General features: G+C 39.9%; 1 protein-coding gene across 1 annotated transcript in view; it reads right to left on the reverse strand.

Annotated features, from left to right (window-relative positions):
* Nucleotides 1–26,887, reverse strand: part of LOC146493832 (thrombospondin type-1 domain-containing protein 7A-like) — a 157,852-nt gene that overhangs the window by 61,039 nt on the left and 69,926 nt on the right. The window contains exons 5-7 of the mRNA XM_085148973.1: nt 15,396–15,551; nt 10,212–10,415; nt 7,559–7,753 (exon numbers count right to left, since the gene is read on the reverse strand). Coding sequence (XP_085005099.1) covers nt 7,559–7,753; nt 10,212–10,415; nt 15,396–15,551 — 555 coding nt within the window. The remainder of the gene's footprint in view (nt 1–7,558; nt 7,754–10,211; nt 10,416–15,395; nt 15,552–26,887) is intronic.

Consider the following 26,887-nt stretch of genomic DNA (forward strand, 5'->3'; position numbering starts at 1 on the left):
TAAAAGCATGAGACAGTTAAAACAAACAATAAAAGAGGACAACAAACAATAGGTAACAACACAACAAACTAGACCAGCCAACTACACAGAATCAAAAGCCAAAGTAAAAAAATAAGTTTTAAGACATGAGTTGCAACAAACTGTTTGTGATTCAGTGCTCTTGCCCTGATGAAGGGAACTATTCACAACATTAACAAACTACTTCCTTGCTCACAAGTGGTCACTACGGCAGGTTTACAGCTTCCTGACACAACCACCAAGGTTTGTTCACTACTTAGGTAAATGTGTAATCCACTATACTGTAGAGCTACTTAGTGACAACATCAACTACAAGGTGATTTTTTAGTATTGAGTTACACAATGCCTCCTAGGATATAATACAATGCAAAAATACACAGTTCAGTTCTGGGTTCATTTCAGTCACTTTATCCTTAAACTCAACCTTTATTATTTAGAATAGAATAGACATTTGTTAAATATGATACAGAGCATCTCCAACTCAGTGCTAACATGTGGGGGGGGGGGGGGGGGGGGGGGGAGTTCTGCTGCGCTATATATATAAAATGTATAAAAATGTACAAATATACAATCTGGTGTAAGAAGAAAAAAGTAAATATGTAAATAAACAGTTTGTTTCGTTTATTGCGCATAGAATTTCGTATTGCACAGTGGTGGTTTATAAAGGGAAATGGGAAAATGGCTGAGTGGGACTGTGTTATTGGTGTGTGTACGAGTTAAGGGTGGTTATGGCCTTGGGGGCACCTGTAGCGCTTCTCTGACGGAAGCAGGCTGAACAAGTTAAAAACAGGTTGGGAACTGTCTACGATGATATTTGTTGCTCTGCTGAGGCAGCAGGAGGAATTAATTGTCCTCAAACTCGGGCTGCATCCACACGTACACGGGTATTTTTGAAAATGCATATTTTTCTATGGGTTTGGGCCTTTCGTCCACATGTAAACAGCTGACGAGTCACCTGTAGGTGTGGACGAATTAACCTGGAGATTTACTCACGCAACGTCAACGGTGTGCGCCACGTTATTATTTACATGAGATTCACTTCAACAATGGCAGATAGAGACAAAATACTGTTGCTGTTGGTCTTATTATCTGCAGCTTTTACACGCTTAAATATACACATGCAGTTAGAAAGACAGAGGTGTCAGAGTGAACTTCGGACATGGCTTCTACATTCAACACAGTGTAACAGCAGTCTGGCGAGGAAGGAGCAGCTAGCAGGTCCAGCGGGCATGTAGTGTGAAGGTTAGCTGGTTAACTCGAAGCCAGTCAGTTAAATTATGTATAAATACACAACCACTAATTTTTTTGACATTAGTAATTCATTTTGTGCATAATTTTATATTGTTGTTGATAATAAATAATAAACATCATACATTTTTAGAGAATTTGCTGTGGCAATGCCTACTGAGTATGTGCTAAGTGACAGTAACTGAAATGTTGGAAGTTCACACAAATATGTCTTTTCTCAGAATTACTTGAATATAGACCAGCGGATGTTGCTGAGAGTTGTCATCGGTGAAGATGATATTAGAAAGTTAACGATGTGTAAGACACCAGATTGCTGCAGTATCATTTTAAACCACAGTACGAAGATAAAGACTTCAATAATGCCCTCTGCAGTTTGACTTAAATAGTTGATTTGCCTTAAAGAGGCAAATCAATTATGGTGAAAGAGCAACACTAAAAAAAAATCCCTCTCATAACTCTTCATCTAACAACTCTTTCATAACCCAACACGTGATCAGTCATGCACAGCAAACACTGAAATCGTGTCAACTGTTGGGACGTTACAACTGCTAAGCCATCAGTGGCCGGAGTTCTTTAATATACCCAATTTCTCAGTAGATGTTGAGTACAGACTTGGAAGGGGAAATCTTGCCTTCATGCAAGATCGGACACAAATGACACGAGACGTTAAGCATGACGTATTTGAAAAAGCTTCATGTACACTTTCAAGGCATAGCAAAAAGATGATGACTTCACCAGAGTTGCAAAAGCACTGATTAGCAAGCACCCTGACTGACTGACTAACGAGGGAATGGTTGAGAACCTTAAACAGCATTCACTGATTGCTCTGCAGATCGTTATTGACCATGTAAACCATGTAGGAGGTTTGCGCAATGTAGTCTACACAAAAGAGCTACTGCAGCTGCAGCCAGGCAGAAGTATCCCATGTATCTTGAGGACCAATGATTTCTAAAGTAACATGAACAGAAAGCAAAGCAGACCAAAGGACTAACGGAGGAGATAACAGAGATAAAAACCAAAAAGAAGAGAATGGAGAAGGATGTGTCCAATGGGCTTCAAAGAGCTGCAAAAGAAAAGGAAAAAAGTCTGGAGGTTCTGGAGAAACAGTCAACTGACAAACTCAAGGAACTGAAAGACACTCCTTCATAGGCCCTGCCCTTATTATTTTGATGTACTTGGTGCAGTTTTCTTGTTTTGTGGGTTATTTTTCTCAACAGATCTGACAGGTTGATTCAGTCATTTGCACATCTAGATTTGTTGGTGAAATATGCTTCTATGCCTTTTCTCAGTTTTTACACTATATGCATATAATGCATCATTTTGCTTTTGTAGTATTTGTGTGGTACTTTTTTCTGTGTTTAACAAAAAAAAAAAAAGGGGGGGGGGGAACATTTAAGTAAGTCTAAGATGATTTTGCACATGGTCTTACTGAGGTAATGTGAAGCAAATATGCAGTTCCCCCATCTGTTTTTGCACTGTTCTGAGTTGTTATTGCATTAACTTTTTTTTGATTTTTTTTGATACTTTAATTCAATGCCTACCAAAAAGACAAATTCTATTATATTTCTCACTTTATTGTTAAGTTATTTGCCAAATGACATTTAGCATAATACCGTCTTTTTTGTGCGATTAAAAAAAAAGTGAAATGATTCTGCGTATGCATGTTTTTGTATCAATATGTAATTTATGACAGTGGCAATGTGCTGGAAAAGCTTGAACATGGACCTTGAAAGTGCTTAAAAACGGCTTGAATTTGACCCTGAAAAAAGGTGCATGTAGGAGGGCCAGGAGAGTCCTTACTGAATTCCTTGATCCATAAAAAAGGATTTCTGATCTATTGTAGGAAACTGTCTTATCTACAGAAATTGTGTGTCAGGGTATGTATGTTACATGTTAGTTGTGTAACACACACTTCACGATCTGTGAACATGTTCAAAAAGAAAGTGGCACCTTGCCACCTTAAACGTTTGTAACAGGGAATAAGACTTCTTTTTTTTAATGTTGCATTTAATAATTTAATGCATTTTGTCACTCAGACTAATGTAAAATTTTCTGTTTCTTTCTTTACTGAATAAACTCCAAGAGAGGCAACACAATCCAAAATGCTGTTTTTAGTTGTTAGCATTTTTAATGATGAAGGCACTTGAAAAGTAACACAATAAGAATTATATATCAAATAATAATGGCAATGTTTCATTTCAACGTATAGTATGTTGACATGAAAGAAAGCATATACTCTCAAATTATGGAAACGGCCAATGGGATGTGTTTTGTTTGACATGTCATGCACATGTATATATTTGGTGGCTGTCATTAAAGTTGCTCTCTCTTGGGGCGTGTACATCATCCAAAATGGCCAAAGGCTGATGTCTGTTTATTCGTCCCTACTTATCGTTGGTGCAGTCTATTATTCATGTCAGACTTCTCTGTGGATTTCATTTTCTGCTAACATAGTAACTGCAACCTTTTGTTCATTGTACTCCTGTATTGTCAGACAAAGTGAGTGTTTAAAACACATAGCCTCAAGCTATTTCCCTGCAATCTCACACACTTTATCACCTAAACAAAGCTAAACACAGGTCCAAGGTTTTGTAACCAAATAAAGGGTCTGGGGGAGTTACATTTGTTACAGTTCTAAACTGCACCCTCTGATGAAGATTAGTCTTAAGAAAAGTTGGATATTGTTGAAAAAAAAAACCCAACTCTCCATTTAAAATCTCTAATGCTGTGATGATCAATGGTATCGCTTTAGATGATAAGAAAGTGGGAGAAAATTACAGATTTTCTTAAAGGTTTTGCTCCATTAATAGGATCATATTAGTAGATGAGCAAACCTCTAAACTCCATAGACAGGCAGTTGATATAGTAGTACCCATTCCAACCTCCCTAAACTTAAAAACCTAGCTAAGGTAATTGGCAGGGATTATGTTCTCAAGGACATGATGGCCCAAATCAGTGAGTCATTCACAAATCTTTTGCCTTCCACAGCCGAGTTACTGCCTGAGTTAACTGAGACCCACCCCACTAAATCCCGTGTTAGCAACACGTTCTCACTCCCACAGCGTAACATTTTACGTTAGGTGACAAATCGTCAACATATTACGTTTTCGGCTACCCACCAAGTTTCTAAGTGACGACCTCGGAAAAATTAGGAAATATGAGAACCGTATGGACTCAATCTACACATGTTCGCTCTTTTTCTTCAAAACGCTTAGAAACACGCTATTTAACATCATTAAAGTCCTGGATACGGTCAGGAAAAAGGTTATGGTTAGGGCTAGGGATAAGGTTAGGTTAAGGCTGGAATACAGGGCTGGAACGTCTATTACCGCGGGAGCGTCATTGCACTGGATTTCGGCCATAACCCGCCGCGTACCATAAGAACACCGAAGGTCTACTTTCGCGTTCCTCAGGAACGCCGCGGGACGTGACAAAACGTCGGCATGTTACGCCTCGGGAGTGAGAACGGGCTGGTGTTAGAGTTGACTCCCAGAAAGTACCACTTAAATCTCTTGGTGAAGTTCAGATTGCTCCAGCAATACACGTGATCTCAGTCCATCAGAAGTGAAGCATGTAGTGGAGGAGCACATTGTAAAAAGGAAATACGGTACACTGCAGATTCAGTCTTCGCAGAGGCTGCAAAATCCCTAAACCATACTTTAACATCTGGTGCTCCAGTGCTGAACTGATCAGCACTGATGTGGTCCTTCCCTATATATATCAAGCATCAGAGGTTGAGGAGAATTCTTAAAAACCTTTTATCTCCAGCAGTTGATGTATTAAAACATTTAAGCTTCAGTAGCTTACTTGCTATATTTCCACTTACCCAACTCTGATTATGGAAGGAGCCATTCAGCAATGGCTCCATTGACACAGTAACTACTGTTTTATATTCTGGAGCTCCACATGAAAGTAAGGTGAAGAAAGACAGGCTGCAGAGCTAGAGTAAAGTCTTGGGAAAACCTTCCATATCATATGTCATTACGAGAAATCTAAGATCTCTGTCCAATAAGATGGAAGAGCTAACAACATTAACCAGTCTGCACAAGACGTATTTCGCTTGTGCTTCTCAGAGAAGTGGGTGAATGAATTTGTTCTGGACTCAAAAAGCAAAGGAGACTGGAAAAAGGAAGGAATTTCTACTGGAATGCCACCTCAGGTCAGATTTTCATCTTGGAAGATGCTGACTGGTTGACAGGTGGGCAGCAATAAGGAAAGTGAAGGAAGTGACAGTTGACACTTTCATTGTTTTTACACTCTTTCTCACTTCAGGTCTTTGTAAGTTATAACGACGCTCTTATCTGCAGCTGGCGATGGGCCAACAGCAGCACAGAGTGGTCCAAAGACTCGCTGTACCACATATTTTGAACACTGCCTCACTGTGGCAATACGGCTCTATGGAGGCAGGCAGGCCATCCCCAAGCTGCCAAAAACAGTGAACGTGCTAGACAAAGAGAAAGGAAGTGACAACTACAAGAGAAAATTGGAGGAGTGGCTTTAGGGAATAATGCAAGGACATTCTGGAGGGTCTGAAAACAATCACCGGCCAAGACAAAGCCAGCAGAAGGTGCCCAGAATATGATGGAAGGTAGTGAGCTAACCAACAAAACTGAGTGTTTAAAACAATGATAAGTGACCTTCACAGCCACGATCTGTGGTTTTCATGCTGTATTTTTTCTCTCTTCTTCTGTTCCTGGTAAACTCCACGGTTGCTTCGTTCCCTATTCGGACCCACTTCTCAACCAGTCAGCATCTGGCCCATGCATATGTCATCCATATCCAGTGACATGCAGCTGAGATTTGGGATGATTAATGGTCAATGAAAAATTGCTGTCCAAACGGAAGTACGTGCAAAGACACAAATTTTAAATACAGTCACTTACAATATTTCATCACTGTATGCGTATATACACATACAGTGTATATATTCACTAAAGAAATCAAGGACATGGTAATGCTAAGTAAGTGAGCACTTTATGTGTATACAGTCTGTACAAAGACGTGGTTTGCAAGTTTAACCTGGACTTGTTGCTGATGTTGTGAGCAGAATACGTAGTCTTGATAAACCCAAAACATGATGGTGTCACAGGCTGGGTCTCTGACCCAGCGCTCTGAGTTCATTTTGTATTTGTCTCATTTTAGATTTGTGATTAGTTTGTGTCATTCCTATTTAGCTTTAGTTAAGGAAAGGCAGTTATTATTTATTGTTTCCTTGGTTTCTATGTTTGAGTTCTTGTATCGTTCATCACGTGTTAGGTCTGTTAAGCTTGTGTTGTCATGTCTAGTTTCAGTGTTTCCTGTTTTATTTTGAAGGGGTCGTGTGTTCTTTGTTCATTGTATTTAGTTTCACTTCCCTTGTCCTGTCATTAGGCTCATGTCAGTCAGCTGTTCCTCCATGTGTTCCCACTTCCCCTAATCACCTCCTGTGTATTGAAGTCCTCTGTTTTCAGTGTGTCATTGTCAGATCGTCTGCTTTGTTTTCAAGCCAAGAAGTTGCGTCAAGTTTCCTCATGTCAAGTCCATGTTCCTGTTGTAGGTTTTTTAGTTAATTTAGCTCACCCAGTTTAGTTTATTGTTAGCCTTGCATTTTGCCTTTTGTTTACAGTTATTTTGCCAGCCTCAATAAACGGCTCATTTTCTGTTATTCAAGTCATGTTTCACATTTTGTTTCTGTCTGCATTTGGGTCCACCCTTCACTCTACACACAGTCAGCCCTGCTGATTGTGACAGATGGATCTGAATATTTGAGAAATTTATGATCACAAAGCATATGTGCCATAAGACAACTTATTGTAGAAACACTGGTAAAAGCATACGTGAATAAATTTGCTGAATAACCCTTTACAACTTTACATCAATAATCCTTGATGTTGAAAATAAAAGCCTCCATCAAGATTTTCACTTGATGCGATATTTAGATTATGTTTAAAGTTGATTTGGTTAAACGTTTTCAAATGTTGTTCAATTATGTTCAAATGTTAAATGTTAAATTTCACTTTGCTTTCTCGTGTCCTTAATGGAAAATAAAAAACATGCTGTAAAAATAAGACTTATTATTAAGCATCCAATTTCAACCTACCCCTGTATTCTTAAAGGTGTAAATTGGACTTCTGTACTATTAAGTTAAACATTTGCATTGATTAAATATGCTGATGTCATTGCTGAAAGACCCAGCGTACACTGAGGAGCTCAGGTGAGAGGCACATATTCATTTTTAATAGAATTACCTTTACCTATACTGTAGCTTCATGAGTGCTGCAACGCTGCTTTGCTCTCCTTATACAGTTCCTACCTTCTCCTGCATTATAGGCGAGGATGGAACGAGTTCTGGTCTGTTTGCCCTCCGTGTTCTTTCCAGAGCAGGTATGGGAGCAGAGAGACCAGGAGCTCCAGGGGCTCAAGGCACAGTCCTTGGGGCAAGGCACCTCGCAGATAAATGGCATAGGAAGGATGGCGTCCTGGCAGAGTTGTCGATCCACATATTCACCTGGGTGAATAAAAAGAGAATTATGGTACTGTGCCAAATTCAAAATGTGTTATAAAGTTAAAAGATAATAATAACATTCATTCAATTAAACAGGGCTAAGAAAGCAACATCAAATTTCCTTCAAAAAGTCACTTTAAAATAAAGGCTGAGTGTGAAATGTTGCTTTTCTTGGTGGGACTGCCAAAATGACTAAAGGAAAAATTGCACTTTCTAATGTGGTAACTAATGTAACTAATGACCAACATTGTAAATTCTTTTGCATCACAGTTTTATTGCCTTAAATTAAAAAACAAAAAAACTGAAATAAACAGCAACAATAGATCATTTCTGGCGCCGCTCCAAGCTGGCAGCCAGTGTTAGCAGCTCTGGCCTGACCAAGTCCTTTTTTCTCTTTCTTTGTTGTTATTGTGTTTCGTGTTCTTGTTTTTATATTGTGGACTGTACTACTCCACAATCAAGCTCAGAATTTTATGGACAATTGTGTTTTTTATCATATTTTTAACGGCATCTGTATCCGGAGAGTGCATGCAGGTGTTAGCCCTCGGGGTCCCCGCTGTTCTGCCTATTGATCTCGCTTCTTGTTTCTGCATTTCTTTGTGGTACAATCACCTGATATTAATTTGGGGAATTAATTATTAATTATGGGAAAGTGTAAATTCAGTTTTGGCTGTTTGCAGTGATGAGCATTCAAGCTGCGGCCTGAAAGTCTCTTTGTGCTGGTTTTCATCTTTGCTTTGTGCTGCCAAAGTTATACATAAGTTAAACACAACAAATGGCTAACAGATCTATAAACCCTATAAATTTATATGTTGGAAATGGGAGTGACATCTCACTGACATTTCAGTACATCATTCACAAGCTGGGCTGAGTATCAGATGGTCCTAGGAATCCTGAACTGAATGACTGAATGATCTTTTGATTGTGAAAAACACACAGAGATGTGAATGGGACTGCAGACTACGGTAAAATCATCGATGGACTACTTAGAAATAAATAATCATCGTAAAAGGTGTAAGAAACATCCCAGCACAGGTGCCACACAGCCTCCTAAAGTATGATGTGCACATTATCACCCACCCTTAGGCGAGCTTTCACAGCAGCTTTAAAGGCATGTGCATCATGATGAGTTGATGTCTATCAACACATTTATAAGCCACTGTCCAATTTTCCATTTAAAGATAAAATTCACTCATGTTCACATCTTACTCCTTATTGTGCTTCTATCTGTGTGACATGCCTAGTGTGTGTGGGGGATTAGAAATTATTTTACTACTATTGTTAATAATCATCATCATTACCATTGCATTAATAACATAATCTGCAGTATTGATATTGTATTTAGATGTTTAAACATATTGGTACCCGATTAGCCTTTACTACAGGTGCAGTTATAACCACGTTAAACTGTTGAGTTGAATCTATAATCTTAAATGCTTTTGAATGCTTGTTATAATCTTAAATGTGTACGTGCTGGCCTTCTGTCTGGTGGAAAAGGTTACAAGTTGAAACTGAGTGCAGTTCATGCTGACAAACACACAGTAGACTTTATCTCATTTATAGGTGAGAGGTTAATCATGTTTGCTTGCAACTCTAAAATTGTCTCTGCAAAAAGAGGAACAGTTTGGTTTTCCAGACAGGAAGTGAAAGTCAGAATGTTGACAGGAAGCATCTGCTGTGGAGACGGAGACAATGTTATTTTTAAACTGTCTTAAGTCATTGTGATTTTGAAACCTATGTATGAACTGTATCTGAGTGACGTTTAAGGGCGTCAGTAAATTTAAGCCTGGAAAGGTATAAAACACCTGCTTATGCTCTGTAAGTCGGGGATCGGCGCTGTCTGCGTACAGCGGGCGATCTTCCCACGCGTGTCATTAAAATCATCGTTTGACTCAACCCGGCCGGACCAGTGTTGTTATTATGGAAGTTGATTACCTCCTCTACCCCTCCTCAGTATTTGAACCCAACATGTGAAATGTCAGTGACAACTGTGTGATAAAGCGAGTGCGAGTGGGACCGCAGGTTTTCAAACTGTCATCCATACCTGCACAGAGGGCAACAGGAAAACTCTGACAGTGGAGAAATGCCCCTGACTTTCCACTGGCACTGTTTCTGTGGTGATGGCACATAATGTGCCAAAATTACATAAAGTATTTTTAAAGTAGACAATTTTAAGCATAATTGTCACGTGACTCTGTGTGAATTACACCTTCTGTAAACATTATCTTCTGTCTACTCAGAGAGACCTGACTACAGAAAATCATCAGTGTTCTTAGTTTTCTACAGTATGAAGATACCCTGGGGATGTTTTGCTAGCAGAGTGATAGATAATTTATGGAAAGTGTCAAAACACCACAGTAGCTTTTGCTTGGAACCAAAACTTAAAGGCAATCTCAAAGCACTTTAGAGACCAGCTACTCCTAAAGCTCGGACTAGGATAAATATGTTCACATATACTCACCGTCACTGTTGAAACACTGGACCTGAGGGATCTGGGTTCCTGGTCCACACTTCTCCTCATTATCTGGGATACAGTCCTCCAGTTTAACCACCAGCCAGTCGTAGCAGCCCGGGTCTTCACATGGTATGGCCTCCACCAGGTGGGGGCAGTTTCCTGTCCCACCTGTTGGTTCATTGATGATTCTCCTCTTCCTCAACTTAAAGCCTTTGGGGGAACAACAGAAATCTAATGAGCTACATGATCTCAAACTAATAAACTATGGCTACCCCTGTGTGTACGCTTGTGTACAACTGTAGCATATTTTTTCACCAGATGTTTCTTATTGAAATATTGCTTTTAGCAGTCCATTGTTACATGTAGCACAAGTGACTGAGATCATGCTTTTGTTGGAGCAGCTCCAAAACTGTGGAACGATCTCTCTTTAGAGATTTTTAGTTTTATTTTAGTTGTTTTTAGTTGATTCTCTGCGGTTTTATCTTGTTTTTTAATATAGGGCTGTTTTAATTTTTATGTATTGTGTGTTTTATTTATTTATATTTGCTGTTTTCTGTTATTGTATTGTTTTTGACCTATTTTCTGTACGGCACTTTGGTCCTGTGCTGGCTATTTTAAAGTGCTTTATAAATAAAATTGGATTGGATCAGATTAGGAGTTAAATTAACAAAGATTCAAAGAAATTTGCATGATGAATAGTGTGATGCATATATCTATCACACCCGCTGCTTCCACAAAGCTGCCAGCATTGTGGAAAACCCCTCACACACAAGCTTCAATCTGCTGCCTTCTGGCAAGAGGTACCAGGCGCTCACTGCCAGACCGCCAAACAGTTTCTTCGCCCAAGCCGCCAGACTCCTGAACACACTGGACTAACACACACACAAACACACACCTTCATATATCAAGTTACTTTCTGCACAACCTACTGTCATTGTTGCACTTTTCTATTGCATGTTTGTGTCTGCGCTGTCTTGTGCCTGTATTGTTCTGTTTCTTTTGCAGTTTTTGCACACTTGCACTATGTAGTCCTGCGTTGATTGTCTGTTATATGTTGCACATGACTAATGCCTGAAGACATCCATTAATTAATTTGGGAAATTGTTTGAACGGCAAGAGTTGAGGTTGGGATTAGGGTTGTATAAACCAAGATGAGGACTGAATGCTATACTCTCAGTCATCACTGACTTGCTCTCTGCAGAGTGTATCATGGATGCAATAACTGAAAGGCAGGAGTGAAGGCTATGTGATAGGTGATGAATCTTTGCTTTGACATGAAGATTTTGGCTCTGTTTATTTTTAATTTTGCATTACAGTCCAAAATGCAGCAGCCCGCCTCTTGACTGGTACCAGGAAATTTTGCCATATTACTCCTGTTCTAGCTAGCTTGCATTGGCTGCCCATAAAGTACCGTATTCAATTTAAAATATTACTCCTTACATTCAAAACTATTAATAAATTAGCGCCAAGTTATCTTAGTGAACTTCTCAAACCACAGACTCCTGCTAGAACACTCAACTACTTCTGACCCAACCCAGATCTCGGCTGAAGTCTCGGGGTGACCGTGCGTTTGCTCCGGCTGCCCCGGGACTGTGGAATAACCTTCCTCTCGACCTCCACGCATCTGATTCCATTGCACTGTTCAAATCACGACTAAAAACCCACTTATTCAATCTTGCCTTTCCCTCTATTTAATATTTCTTTTATGATTTTATATCATGCACTTTTATGCTCATTTAAATTCTTGTTTGCTCTGTACCTGTTGCTTTCCTATGTATCAGTGACAGCTACCTGCTTGCATACCTAGTACTTGCTTTGGTCCTATTTCTATTATCCTCCTCCTATTCTCTATGTTACTTGTTAAGCACCTTGGCATACCCTTGGTTTTTAAGTGTGCTTTATAAATAAAGTTTATTATTATTATTATTATTCATTGTGTCCTAAAACCATTTCACCTTTTGAAACTGCAACTGTCATCTACTAAATTCAGTCAGCTGTGGCTAATTAACATTAATTAAGATGATAGCGCTGCAGTTTCATCCAGGTCACGTCTTATTCTTGAACACTGCTGACTGCATAAATTGAGGACACTTTCGCTGCGTTCACACTGCAGGCGAAAGCGCATCAAATCAGATTTTTTTGACCCTCTGCGACCCATATCCGATCGTGGTGTGACAGTGTGAACGGCACAAATCCGATATTTTCAAATCCGATCTGGGTCACTTTCGCATGTGGTACTGAATCCGATACATATCCGATGTTTCAGAAAGCGACTGCTGTTTGAACGGTCAGGTTGTATTAAATCCGTCTTTTACGTCACTGACACAACACAGACGCCAATTATCAGCGCCCGATGAGACATCGTGAACGCTTCCCGGCCATCCCGTGAAACTGTTGGGAAGACAACGTTGGAGAAACATGAACATTTTATTTGTACTGACAGAAATCTGCAACTATCCTTTGATGCACCGCTCCTCTAAAACAGCAATAAGGATCATTAATTTGTTATTTACATTATTATGTAAATAACAAAATAACTTAAAGCAAAAATTGGGAAACGTGAAGTCCGAAGTCTTTATATTAAGGCCATCTGTCAAACAATACTGTTGCTCTGGGTCCAAACAGAGCGCGTTGTGTGTGACGTCTTCTTTTGCGCATGAGGACGCATTGAGCGTTCACACTAGAGCGCGTTTGCTGTCGCATTTTATTTGTAGTGTGAACGAGCAGACAAAAAAATCGGATTTGAGCATTAAGACCTGCAGAGTGAACGTAGCCATAGCTTGGGACTTGGTCAAGGATGTCATCGGCTGTCTATATAGGAAAACATGATGGCAACCTCCCTCTTGTGGTATTCAGAAAGTGAAAACAAGTGCTCGGTTTGCTGTTGTACACTTACTTTGATATAAATCTGACACTGTACTGTACCACGGTAGATTTCACTGGGAAAAGATGTGTGTGCAGTGAAGACTTCCAGTTTTAAAAGGTTTAACAGAATTCCTTACATGCATTTTTATACATAGTCCCATATTTTCAGACGTCCAACTTTACATTCAAAACTGACTGAAAATCAGTTTCTTTATTCAGTCACAAAGGACCTGAAGTTCAATTCAAGTGTTGAACTATTTAGTGGCTGTTCACTGGAAATGTCAACATGAGGTCCAGAGAGATCTTGATGCAAGTCATTCATGAAAAATTGAAATAAACCTATGAGAGAGATAGAAAATACTTTAGGAGTGGCCAAGTCAGCAATTTGATGTATTCTTTATCCAGCTCAGTGACATCAGTGACATCGGTGACATTGGAAGGACACAGGAGACGAATAAAGTGGCTGATCACAAAATCTACAATCAAGAGACACCTTTCTGAATGAAATGCCTTCATGAAGGAAAATCATTGGCTTTACAGTAAAATTTCGCACCCCTGGTAAAACCCAACAACAGGAACACAAGATTAGTGTCATGGTCCGGATCTGTGACTCCGTGTTTATGTTTTAGTTTATTATTAGTCTGTGGTTTTGGTTACCTTGGGTGTTTGTACTCTTCTGTTTCATGGTTCATGTTCCTATGTTCTGTGTCCCCCAGTCTGTGTTAAGTTGGTGTGTTATGTCATTACGTGTATGTGTTTCCTGTTTTACTTTGAAGGTCCGTGTTTGTTCTCAGTGTGTTCAGTTTGCTTTTCCCCTGTCTCGTCAGGTCTGATTACTCCCAGCTGTGCCCTCCTTTTGTGTCTCAATCATTCGTTATCCTTTTGTGTATTTTAACCTCGTGTCTGCCTGTTAGTTGCTGGTTCGTCTGTGTTTTTCCCCTCCGTCATTCTGTGTTTGTTCCTCCGTCTTCCTGGACTTTCTCCCTGCCAAGGTACTCTGATTCGTGTTCTGGTTTTGTTGTTTAAGTTCTAGTTTTTCCCAGTTTAGAGTATTTTCAGTTCTGTTTCTCGCCACCCCTGCTTTGTGTTGTACTCCACCCCTTTGGTTATTAAAGCTCGCTCACAACTACGCAGTCTGCATCTTGGGTCCGTTTATATTTTCACACGGCCTGCCCCGGCAGCCCGTGACAATTAGATGTTGACAGAAAACCGTTCTGAAAAAAATAGTTCTGAAAACAAACAAACAAAACAAAAATAAAAACTTATGAAAACAAGATTAAATTGAATCACAAGAAGAAGGAAGAGAAAAGCAAAGATAAGGAAAGGAACGCCTCATGATTCAAAAAATACCACATGGCACGGACATGTGAAACCAACTCACTAGTGTTTATTGATGACGTGACTGCAAATTGAAGTTGGCAGATAATTTCTGAAGTGCGCAGGTTATACAGCTGCAAAAAAGGTCTGACAAAGTATCTCAAGGGAGGAAATGGACTGAGAGTGACACAAGGAGGATAAAAGTAAAAAAAGGATCTATTTCAACAATTTCTAGTCATCCTTTTAATTTGATGTTCTTCATGAAGGCAGAGTCATGGTGGACACTGCTGTTCCAGGGATTGTGACTGTGTCAACTCTACTGATGGACTAACATCACCACAACAGCATCCAACTGCATGGCTTCTGTAATTGATTTTGACTTCATTGTCAACATCAAGCAGTGTTGCCAACTCCTCAGTAAGGAAAATCGCTATTGGTTGTCCTAAAAGTCGCTAGAAGTCGCTAAATGACGTCATCACCTAATTTGCATAATTGGTCATGCTAATGTAATTGTAACCTACGCTGCTGGAGAGAGAAATAACATCGTGGACGAGACATAAAGTGAGCAAAAAACGTCCTAAATGCATTTAGAATTTATTTAGAACTACAAATTAAATTTCTTTTAGCAATTATTGTTTTTTGTAATGTCTTTCACGTCTTTTTTTAGCGACTTTTTTTAGAAAAAAAGTGCTAGGGGGTCTGAAAACTCGCTAAATATAGCGTCAAAGTCGCTAAGTTGGCAACACTGACATCAAGTTTAACATTTTTAATACATACTATAGAATATGAAGGTAGAATGTTTTGTACATTATAAATCTGGGTAAAAGTCAATGCACTGCAAATTTGTTTGGCTTATTTGCTTTATTGGGGCACAAAAACAATCGTAGGGCAGATGAAGGGGTATGCAATTTTTAAAGGGAGATTTCAGGAAAGTAAACCCTGCAGAAGTCCTTTGATTAGTCACTTCATGACACAATATACTATTGTAACCCTAACAGTATCGCTTACCTTTCTTGGCTACCTGGTCTTGACAGTTTTCATACGTGCAGGGTCCCCACGTGCTCCACGAAGATACCTCACAATCAACAGGACAGCTTATGTGGCAGAGTTGGGTGGTGTTTGGAGGAATACCCAGACAAAGCTTACTGTCCACTGGCCGCAGTGCTATAGAGACAAAGACAAGGACAAAGACAGTGTTCATCTATCTTTAAGACATAGTTTAAAAACAAACTAGCTCAATAAAATTATAAATGGACTCATATAGTTCTTATACAGGGCTTTTCTACTCTACCTGAGCACTCAAAGCCTTGTAAAGTGATTAGAAAGTACTCAGCTATCTGTTCAGTAAGTGGTGCAGAGGGTGATAATCCATGTATTTTCCACATATACCCACAGTCATGTGACTTCTACAACACATGACAGACGGCGTAGTGAGTCACACTGATTTCAAATTGCAACCGCAGTTTAAAAAAAACCTTATAGATGTTTGGCCTGATTGTCAGCTGACCTCTGCTCCATCAGCTGCAGATGGCTGTCTGCAAGGTCGTCAGGCTGATGAGTCATCATAGTTGTGTCACAGCAGAACTCATGCACATACAAATTGCTTAGCCAAAGGTGTGTCCTTTAATAGCGTTGCTCAGTAGGCAGTAGACGACATGCCCTCGAGTGCTAATGTGGCAAAAGCTGGTGGATGAACAATCCAGTCACTTTATCATGGACTACTGGTGGTTCTATTGTTAATATTTTGGGAATAGCGGGTGAGATAGAAAGCAGTCATTTTCTTTCTCAGTGTTACAACCACCATGGCCACTGCCCTGTGATGCTCTGGGTGAGTGAAACAGAACTGGGCCCCAGAGCAAGAGTTTGTCTGTTTGAGTCACTCCTGTCACATCTAATTTTCTTTCTTGCTAGAAGGTTCAAAAAGTACTTCAAGCTGAGATCTAGGCTGGCTTAAGTTATTGATCTGATTTATAGACTGCCATTCAACATCAACAAAAAGACTTTTTAAGCTTGCAATCTGCAGCTGTTTGGAAATAAGTCCAGGGGACCTCCTCATCTTGTGTAAATCTACAATTCCCCCTCTTGGATCTTTTTGTTCTCATTCCAAGATATTCCATCTTTGCCTCTCTTTGTCTCCAAACTGTTCATTTCTGTTTTACAGGAGGAGATCACTGACATGGGTTTTCATCATCAGGCTGTCCAACCTCTCCCTGACTCATGCCACTGTTCCTACTTGTCTGAGGGCCTGCACCATCATTCCCATCCCCCAAACAGTGGAATAGACAGCCTCAGTGACTACAGACCTATAGCTCTCATGTCTGTAGTCATGAAGTGTTTCTCAGTGCACCAGAGACTGCCTGCCTCCCTCCTCGTTCAACCCCCACCAGTTTGCTGAAGAAGCAAATCAGTCCACAGAGGATGCCGTTACCATCACCCTTCACAGAGCACTGAGCCATCTTGAGAACAGGAAGATCTACATGAGGATGCTCTCCGCTACAGCTTAGCGTTCAGCAACACAATCCCAAACATCCTCATCACCAAACTGGGCCCCCTTCAAATCCCCCTTCCACCTGCTCCTGGATCAGGCCACTCACAAACGGACTCTACTTTGACCTCGTCCAACGCAAGGTTGTTATCGTTAACAAAAACTAACCAAATGACGAACACTGGAAGTAAAAAAACATTTTTGTTGGATGGATGATGGATGTAGAAATAAAAATAAAAAACGAGACTTTGTAAAAAAAAAAAAAAAATTTATATAGAAAATGTGTTTAGTTTTCCATGATGTGTGTCTGTCATACATTTGTCCAGACACGTGCAGAGGGTGGGGGTGGAAGGGGCTTGAGCACCGGCCCCTTTCTCGATGGTGCCCCAGTTTTCTTGAACCATTGCATTAATCAGCAGCATTTGCAGAGGTCCACACTGACTTGTCTGATGCAGACGAATATGTAGAAGAAATCTACCTACACTCATTTATTGCCCGATGTCGTAATTGTGTCTACTACTTTATTTCCCACTTAAAAAGATAAATGGCTTCTCAGTAGACCCACTGCTCAGATGCCTTGATGAAATTAGGGCCTGGATGGCTTTGAACTTTTTACATTTTAATGAACAGAAAACAGAAGTGATGGTTTTTGGTGGCGCTTCTGAGGCCACTATTATAGATCTTGGTTCGCTGGCACAGTATGTTAAACCAGTCATCACTAATCTGGGAGTTAAAATAGAGGCAAATCTTAAACTTGAAAGCCAGGTCAGAGCTGTTGTAAGATCGAACTTTTTTCATTTGAGAGAATTAGCCAAAATAAAGCCTATCTTATCGAAACAGCATTTTGAGACAGTAATCCATGCCTTTGTTACTTCTAGGCTGGATTATTGTAACGCACTTTATTTTGGGGTTAGTGATGCGTCCATTAGGCGCCTGCAGGTTGTGCAAAATGCTGCAGCACGTCTTTTAACTGGAACAAAAAAGTCTGAGCACATTACCCCAATTTTAATTTCACTCCACTGGCTACCTGTACATTTTAGGATTGTTTTTAAAATTCTCTTATTTGCTTTTAAATCTCTTAATGGCCTGCCCCCCCCCTACCTCTCGGAGCTACTACAACCATATACACCTGCCCGTTCCCTTAGGTCCGCCAATCAGCAGCTCCTTAAGGTACCGAAAACTAAGTACAGTGGGGCAAAAAAGTATTTAGTCAGCCACCGATTGTGCAAGTTCCCCCACTTAAAATGATGACAGAGGTCAGTAATTTGCACCAGAGGTACACTTCAACTGTGAGAGACAGAATGTGAAAAAAAATCCATGAATTCACATGGTAGGATTTGTAAAGAATTTATTCGTAAATCAGGGTGGAAAATAAGTATTTGGTCAATAACAAAAATACAACTCAATACTTTGTAACATAACCTTTGTTGGCAATAACAGAGGTCAAACGTTTACTATAGGTCTTTACCAGGTTTGCACACACAGTAGCTGGTATTTTGGCCCATTCCTCCATGCAGATCTTCTCAAGAGCAGTGATGTTTTGGGGCTGTCGCCGAGCAACACGGACTTTCAACTCCCGCCACAGATTTTCTATGGGGTTGAGGTCTGGAGACTGGCTAGGCCACTCCAGGACTTTCAAATGCTTCTTACGGAGCCACTCCTTTGTTGCCCGGGCGGTGTGTTTTGGATCATTGTCATGTTGGAAGACCCAGCCTCGTTTCATCTTCAAAGTTCTCACTGATGGAAGGAGGTTTTGGCTCAAAATCTCACGATACTTGGCCCCATTCATTCTGTCCTTAACACGGATCAGTCGTCCTGTCCCCTTGGCAGAAAAACAGCCCCATAGCATGATGTTTCCACCCCCATGCTTCACAGTAGGTATGGTGTTCTTGGGATGCAACTCAGTATTCTTCTTCCTCCAAACACGACGAGTTGAGTTTATACCAAAAAGTTCTACTTTGGTTTCATCTGACCACATGACATTCTCCCAATCCTCTGCTGTATCATCCATGTGCTCTCTGGCAAACTTCAGACGGGCCTGGACATGCACTGGCTTCAGCAGCGGAACACGTCTGGCACTGCGGGATTTGATTCCCTGCCGTTGTAGTGTGTTACTGATGGTGACCTTTGTTACTTTGGTCCCAGCTCTCTGCAGGTCATTCACCAGGTCCCCCCGTGTGGTTCTGGGATCTTTGCTCACCGTTCTCATGATCATTTTGACCCCACGGGATGAGATCTTGCGTGGAGCCCCAGATCGAGGGAGATTATCAGTGGTCTTGTATGTCTTCCATTTTCTGATGATTGCTCCCACAGTTGATTTTTTCACACCAAGCTGCTTGCCTATTGTAGATTCACTCTTCCCAGTCTGGTGCAGGTCTACAATTCTTTACCTGGTGTCCTTCGAAAGCTCTTTGGTCTTGGCCATGGCGGAGTTTGGAGTCTGACTGGTTGAGGCTGTGGACAGGTGTCTTTTATACAGATGATGAGGTCAAACAGGTGCCATTCATACAGGTAACGAGTGGGGGACAGAAAAGCTTCTTACAGAAGACGTTACAGGTCTGTGAGAGCCAGGGATTTTCCTTGTTTGAGGTGACCAAATACTTATTTTCCACCCTGATTTACAAATAAATTCTTTACAAATCCTACCATGTGAATTCATGGATTTTTTTTTCACATTCTGTCTCTCACAGTTGAAGTGTACCTCTGGTGCAAATTACTGACCTCTGTCATCATTTTAAGTGGGGGAACTTGCACAATCGGTGGCTGACTAAATACTTTTTTGCCCCACTGTATAAATTTAAAGGTGATCGTGCTTTTGCTGTAGTTGCTCCAAAGTTGTGGAATGATCTACCCTTGCATGTTAGGCAGGCTTCTTCTCTTTCTGAATTTAAAAGTCTTCTTAAAACATATTTATTCGCTGAAGCCTTTGGCATTGATTAGAGGGGTTGACTCAATTTGTTTTAACATGTTTCAATTTATTTTAGTTTTTTAGTTATTTATTTTATCTTATCTTATCTCATTTTAATTTTTTTTTTACTTATGCTATTAGCATGTACAGCACTTTGTGAACTCTGGTTTTATGTTAAAGTGCTTTATAAATAAAGGTGGTATGGTATGGTACTAAATCCATCTTAATTACAAAGTTACTCTGCCATTATTACAGAAGAAAGTGATACGAATGATTCATAACGTTAAATATAGAGAACATACAAATAAATTATTTATAAAATCAAAATTATTAAAATTAGGAGATTTAGTGAAACTACGGACACTATTAATTATGTTTAAGGCTAAAAATAATATTTTGCCCTTTAAGTTACAAAGAGTATTTTTATTGTGTTCAGGGGGAGAAGACAGCAGAAGGAAATTTTATTTTAAGCATCAGTTAGCTACACAAAGATTAATGAGTCCAACGGTTAGAGGTATACGACTGTGGAACACTTCATTATAATTTAAAGAATTGTATAAATTTACATTGTTTTAAAAAGTGTTACATGCTTAAAGCGATAACTCAATATGAAGAATGTGAATGAAATTGGAGTTCATTGAAAAAGGATCCATCCATTTTTATTTATTTTAATATTATTTTTCTCCTTGTTACTATGTGGAGCGGTATATTCTGATTGTAAATGTGTTGTTTGGTTTGGGTTAGGACCGGAGATAAATGTTAATGTTAGTTTGTCCTGATTTTTGGTGCCCACTTGTAATATAAATTGGATTGTAGATATGGGGCGGGGTTTAATAAGAATATTTTCTTCTTCCTGCTTCTTTTCACACATGGTTGTTGTGCTTTTTATAGAAAGTGCGGTTGGTTTGTTAGAATTGTTGTACCAAGTGTGAAATAAATAAATAAATGAAATATATCTTTTATAGTTACCTGATATCAATGGATGTTCATCTGCCCTACATTAATATTATTTTTAGAAAGAGCCCACAGGTTCATAGGTGTGTATGTGGGTTGTCTGTGTTGGCCCTGCTACAGATCGGCGACCTGCCTCTCGCCCTATTAGCTGGGATAGGCTCCTGGGATAGACGTCTTCCTGATGTATTCCTCTTGTTTGTACATAATCCGCTTGTTGTACATACTACTGTTCTCTGAAATTTATTCTTGCTGTTCAGCTATTTATATTTGTATTCCATCCACAGTTTGTGAGGTGAGTCCACAATTTTGCTGAACGTGTGCAATAACAAGGCTATTCTATTCTATTCTATTCTATTCTATTCTATTTTTTCCTTCTTTTTTTTTTTTTTTACTAGGTTTCCCTTTGGCAATACTGACACAGGCAATACATGGACTCTACAAAGGTTGCACAGGAAGTTCAGCCCATCCATGTCTCCCAGCACAGTCTGAAGAGCATGGAGGAGATTCTCTGTGCAAGGAAGAGCAGGATGGGCAATCTCAGAGCTCCACCAATGCCTCAAATGCCTCTATGCAGGCAGTTCCTGGAGGATAAAGGAATTAATACCATTGACAGGCCACCATGCTCTTCTGACCTAAACCCTCCTGGGATCTTATCTTTTGGTCCACCCAACACTGCTAGGTTGCACCCCTGATTGTCCAGCAGCTCAGTGATGCTCCGCTCTAGATCTGGAAGGAGACCTCCCAGTATCAACTGAAAATAGCTGCACATGATGTAATTTCTGTGAGACCGTCATGAGTATTGTTTTTTCTAACAGTTAAAATTCTATTTGTGAAGAAACTGATGAAGTCGTTACCAGTGAAGGTTAAAAGAACAACAGAGCTCTGAGTCTCTGTGACTCATTCTTCTTTGTGCTTCCCAACACCAGAGGGCACTGCTCTGTGCTGCGATGCACCAGCTGACTAATAACCTTCTTGCCAGTTCCTTTCCAGATGAGGATTCATTGCATCAGAGTTACACAGCTATTATATATAGCATGCCACAGTTTCATGCCCTGTAGGTGTTGCATTGATCATAATGTTCAGAGATATTAAGGTCTCAGTCCCACTGGGGTTTGCTGATCATCTTTAGAGAGCAAATTCTTACATTACAACAGCCAAATTATCAGATCAGAATTAAAAATCACAAGTTCTGCAATGACAGTAGCTCTAAGAAATTATATCACTGCTGTGGTCAAAAGCAATTTACTAGTCAGCAACAAAATCTGTTTGTTTTTAATGTTTTTTTAGAGTTTGGAACAAATATTAGAGCATAGTTTAATTAAGTATCTGTTGAGAGGTGTGTGAGGCCACCAGTGTAACATGTGCTCAATACAGCTCACTTACCCATCTTAAAATATCGCAAGGTTTCAGATTCTTTTGTTTTACTGGGATGTTCTGGCAACAAAATGCTAATAATCATACCAGAAAAAATTAGGCTAAGCAAAACAGAGGTGGAGCTGGATTAAGTGGGATCAGGATACACAAAGTGACTCTAAGACATTCCAGTCAGTAATATGGTCCTCTCTCTCTCTCTCTCTTTGAGAGAAATCTCTAAAAAGGAGCCACTAAACCAATCAAAACCTTAATATGGATAAAGTCACTAATTTACAGCATTCAATGAGTCACTGAGTTGCTAATACAACACAAGTTTTAGTGCAATAATAAAACTTGTATGCAAACTGAGGAAACATGAATAAAGAAAGAAAAACACATGAAAGTATTTTTACCTGATGGCTTCACTGCTACGAACATGTCTGCTCATTTCCGTCTCCACTATTCATAAGAATGACCTCAGATTTTAAAACCAGTCTCACCAAGTTTGAACACAGCAACGATCACCCTGCTTTTCAAACCAAATAAAGATTACGCCAACCTCTCTGACTGTCAGCTGCTTTCTCAAATCAATACAGACATTAAAATTATAAATGAGGCTCTGGCATTTAGACGAGACAAAATCATACCAATTCTAATTCATCCTGATCAGACTGATGTTATTAAAGGTAAACAACTTTTACTTATCAATAAATCTCACATTTTAATCTCATCCGCACGCTCCACAATGTTACTAGATAAGGATGTCTTCTCTTTACTTCGCTCTTTACATTTTTCATAGAGCCAGTAGAGGATTTAATCAGACAAAATGAAAATATCAAAAATGTATTCAAACAGCCACCATAGACCATGAAGCCATCCATCCATTCGCTTCCGCTTATCCTTTTCAGGGTAGCGGGGGTCGCTGGAGCCTATCCCAGCTGTCATAGGGCGAGAGGTCGCCAGTCTGTCGCAGGGCCAACACACAGGGACAGACAACCATTCGCACTCACATTCACTCCGCATTCACACCTAGTGGCAATTTGGATTATCCAATTAACCTATCCTCACAAGCTGCATGTCTTTGGACGGTGGGAGGAAGCCGGAGTACCCGGAGGGAACCCACACAAACACGGGGAGAACATGCAAACTCCACACAGAAAGACCCCGAGCTGATGGTGGAATTGAACTCAGGACCTTCTTGCTGTGCGGCAACAGTGCTAACCACCGTGCTGAAAATATCAAAAATGTATTCAAACAGCCACCGTAGACCATGAAGCCATTTTTTATGCAGATGATATTTTATAAAAATACAAATGTATAATTTCTGCATTATAAAAATATTAATTAAGCACACAACAGAAGGAACAACTCAATATAAAAATGTATCAAATGGGATTTTAGATGCATACACTAAACACCTAAATGCAACCTGGCAGTGCAGCCCAGTCAACACACTGATCAGCTACAGCATCTTCCCTGTTGGTTTGCCACATCCTGTTGTCTCCACAACGCTGCGTTCCAATGTAGCCCTTACTGTTGCCAAGAAGGTAACAATTTTGACAATTTTTAAAGTGTAAATTACAAAATGATATAAGCATTGTGAAATAGAAGAATTGAAGGATCTTCTAATAAATCACATGCTTGGAGATGGAAACGTCTTAAGTTAACCAGATCAGGACTTAATAATCAAAAATTATTTATTAAGTGCTTCTGACAGAGAAACAGTTGCAAAGTGCACAGAAAGAGTAAAATAAATAAGAACATTAATAGACACAATAAAATCTAACAGGTACTTTTAAAATAAATAATTAATAATTCAATGAACTAAAAGTAAGCTTTTTATTCCCAGGCCAGTGGTCTAGTTCAAGCAACCAAAACTGCATTTACTCTGATCCACTCCCCCTCAGGGTCAGTTTCTCTGACTGTCAGTATCCCACTTCTGTCCAACCCAGTTAATTTTGGAATATTCTCGATCTCCTCGTCTTAACCTGCGAGGCAACACCGTACTGAGCCAGTCAAGTTTAGCACATTTCTCTTCCCGTCTGTGTCCCTGGTTTCTGGTCATGAGGATGTTGTGTAATGGGTGTCTGTAGTTCACAGGGTGTGAGTAGAGCCACACCTTTCTTTTTTTGACCCTCCTCTCATCCTATTTGTAAAAGTTCATCGATGTTTCCGGCAATATTAATGAATGGCTGAGTGCAACTGGCACTAATCAGTATACTCAGGAAATACATGATCTAATTAATAGAAATACTTTGTGCTCCTTAAAGTAAATCATAATATGTGGGGTTTTTTTGGTTTTCAATAAAAGTTTAGTTTTATTAATTCTATATTTTTATTTTAAGCTGTTTCTTTTTCGATTTGCTCTCCAGGCTTGATGGAGCTGTTTCAGAGTTGTTCTTTGCTGGTTTTAAAGCCACTTTCAGTCCAATGCTCGTGCCTGCAGGGGGTTGTTTTCCAAACCCAGTTTGAACCTTGCAACCATGCAAATGAAACTGTACAGGACCAGGTGTGAAACTCTTATCAACTATTTGGGCTGAATTTTGTAGACCAGATAAACTAAACAGGCCTATTTTGAGTTGTTAGATCATGCCATCATGTGAAAATGACTTCTGCATATTTTTAAATTACACTTTATTATAAATTCAACATGATGTCACAAAGTTTTGGATGTCTTAATATCAGGTTTATTAATGTACTCTGGACTCTCTACTTTTTAGGACTGGGATTATAACAGTAATTTAAAAATCAGATGAAAGTTCTATGATTATTTTAATCAAAGAACAAAACACATCAAATGCATTCAGTTAGAAAGTTCTACAAAAAGGCAGAGATGGGGGTTGTCTGTGGAAAGAAAGCTCTTATTTCACATTGAATCCTTAAGAAGTGACAATAGTTTCAATGTAATTGATTTGAATGACAAGGACTAAAATGAGACAAGCAAAAATTCCTAATTTTAACATGTTGCTAAATGTTAGGAGCATACAAAGAAGAGGATTGGTTTTATAACATCCATAACAGGGCTGGAGCCTATCCCAGCTGTCACAGGGCGACAGACCCTGGACAGATCGCCATTCTGTCGCAGACACATAGAGACAGACACCCATTCGCACTCACATTCACACCTATGGGCAATTTAGAATCATTAAGGCATGTTATTTAACTAATTGCGTGCCTTTCTACTGTGGGAAGCCAGAGTAACCAGACCAAACCCAGACGAGCATTAACATGCACACAGAAAGGCCCCGGCCAGATGGTGGAGTCAAACCCAGGAACTTCTTGCTGTGAGGCAACAGTGCTAACCACCGCACCACCGTGCTGCCCTTTTTCTTTAAAAAACAGTGTTCTGTAGTGACCAAGACATCGATTTACTGATCCACACTACTAGGATCTACAGCATGGACATCAGAATTTCATTCAGACAGGAGCATTGTAGTAGGGATGGTAACAAAGAGAGGGAAGGTAATCAGAACTGAGGGGAGAAGGCAACTGAGGCAAACACTGAGAACAGATACAAGTACCTTGGAATCGCACAGGCAAATGGGAACCATGAACAGAACAGCTCTTTACTGTCTTTACTTATTGTACATGTACAACGAAAGAGGCTGCTAGAAACGTCACAACCCCAAGTTGGAAGGAGACTGTGGACTAGTGATTGACAGAACCACTGTCCAGGATTAAACAGCAAACATCTATGAGTACGTCAGGAAAATGGCCACAACTGATCATGTGCTTAGTGAATACCTCAGACAGCAGAAACCCAAGAAAGAAGTGAATGAGGTCATGGAAGAACAGGCCCCTGTATGGCAGATACCACTGGCAGACAGCAGAAGTGACTGATATCAACATCCCTACCAATAGCTTGACAAAGCTGAACACAGTGCACTGCAGCACAGGAGCATGCGACATCAATAGAGGCTGCCATCTACTACAGCAAGCAAGACTTGAGGTGCAGGATGTGTGAAGATGCCCCTGAAAGATTCCAGCACGTACCAGCAGGGTACAAGATGCTAGCAGGCAGGACACACATGCAAAGAGACTGGACAAGCAGAGGAAGAGGCCTATAATGATAGCTGTAGCTATTCCAAGTGATAGGAAGAGGGAACACAAGAAGCTTGAGAAATACCGAGGACTGAGAGTGGAGCTCGGGAAGATGTGGAATATGAAGGCAATAACTGCCATGCAAATTATATCCACTTGTATATCTCTTCTAAGCCCCAAGATGTATCTAAACTACAGATTTTGCAAAGGTGACCATTTTTCCAGTTTAATGGAGAGAAAACACAAGTCCTTGTTTGAACCTAAGGTTAAGGTAATGCAAACTCTCGCTCTTGCCATATTCACTACACAAAGCTTAGCAACTTTTAGCATTATTTATTTGTATTAGAAAAACCTCCCTCACTAAGTCTTCACACTCTTGCTAATTCAATTACACCAGCTTTCCATCAACGTCAAAGTCCACTTTAGAGTCTTTCTTTGACTTTTAGAGCTCAACACAGCCGAGCATCAAGAACTTTTACAGACGTACTTTACGTCCCTGAGGGCTGCTCAAAGGCTGCACACTGTGCAGCATGCAAAGCTGAAAACTATATTAGACAGAAACTCTGCAACTCTCTCACTCAGCTAAAGATCACTTTAGCATTTTTGTTATGAAGCGCTTTTTATATTTATCTTGGAAGATGCTATATCAATAAAAAATTACTTTTACTTACTTATCACTGTGTAGCTGTTACAGACTGAATTTGGAAATTTTGGAAATTTGAATTTGTGTGAAAACAAGCTGAGGAATTATTAACACAT

This window comes from Neolamprologus multifasciatus, chromosome 22 (assembly GCF_963576455.1).
Source record: "Neolamprologus multifasciatus chromosome 22, fNeoMul1.2, whole genome shotgun sequence".
Classification (NCBI taxonomy): domain Eukaryota; kingdom Metazoa; phylum Chordata; class Actinopteri; order Cichliformes; family Cichlidae; genus Neolamprologus; species Neolamprologus multifasciatus.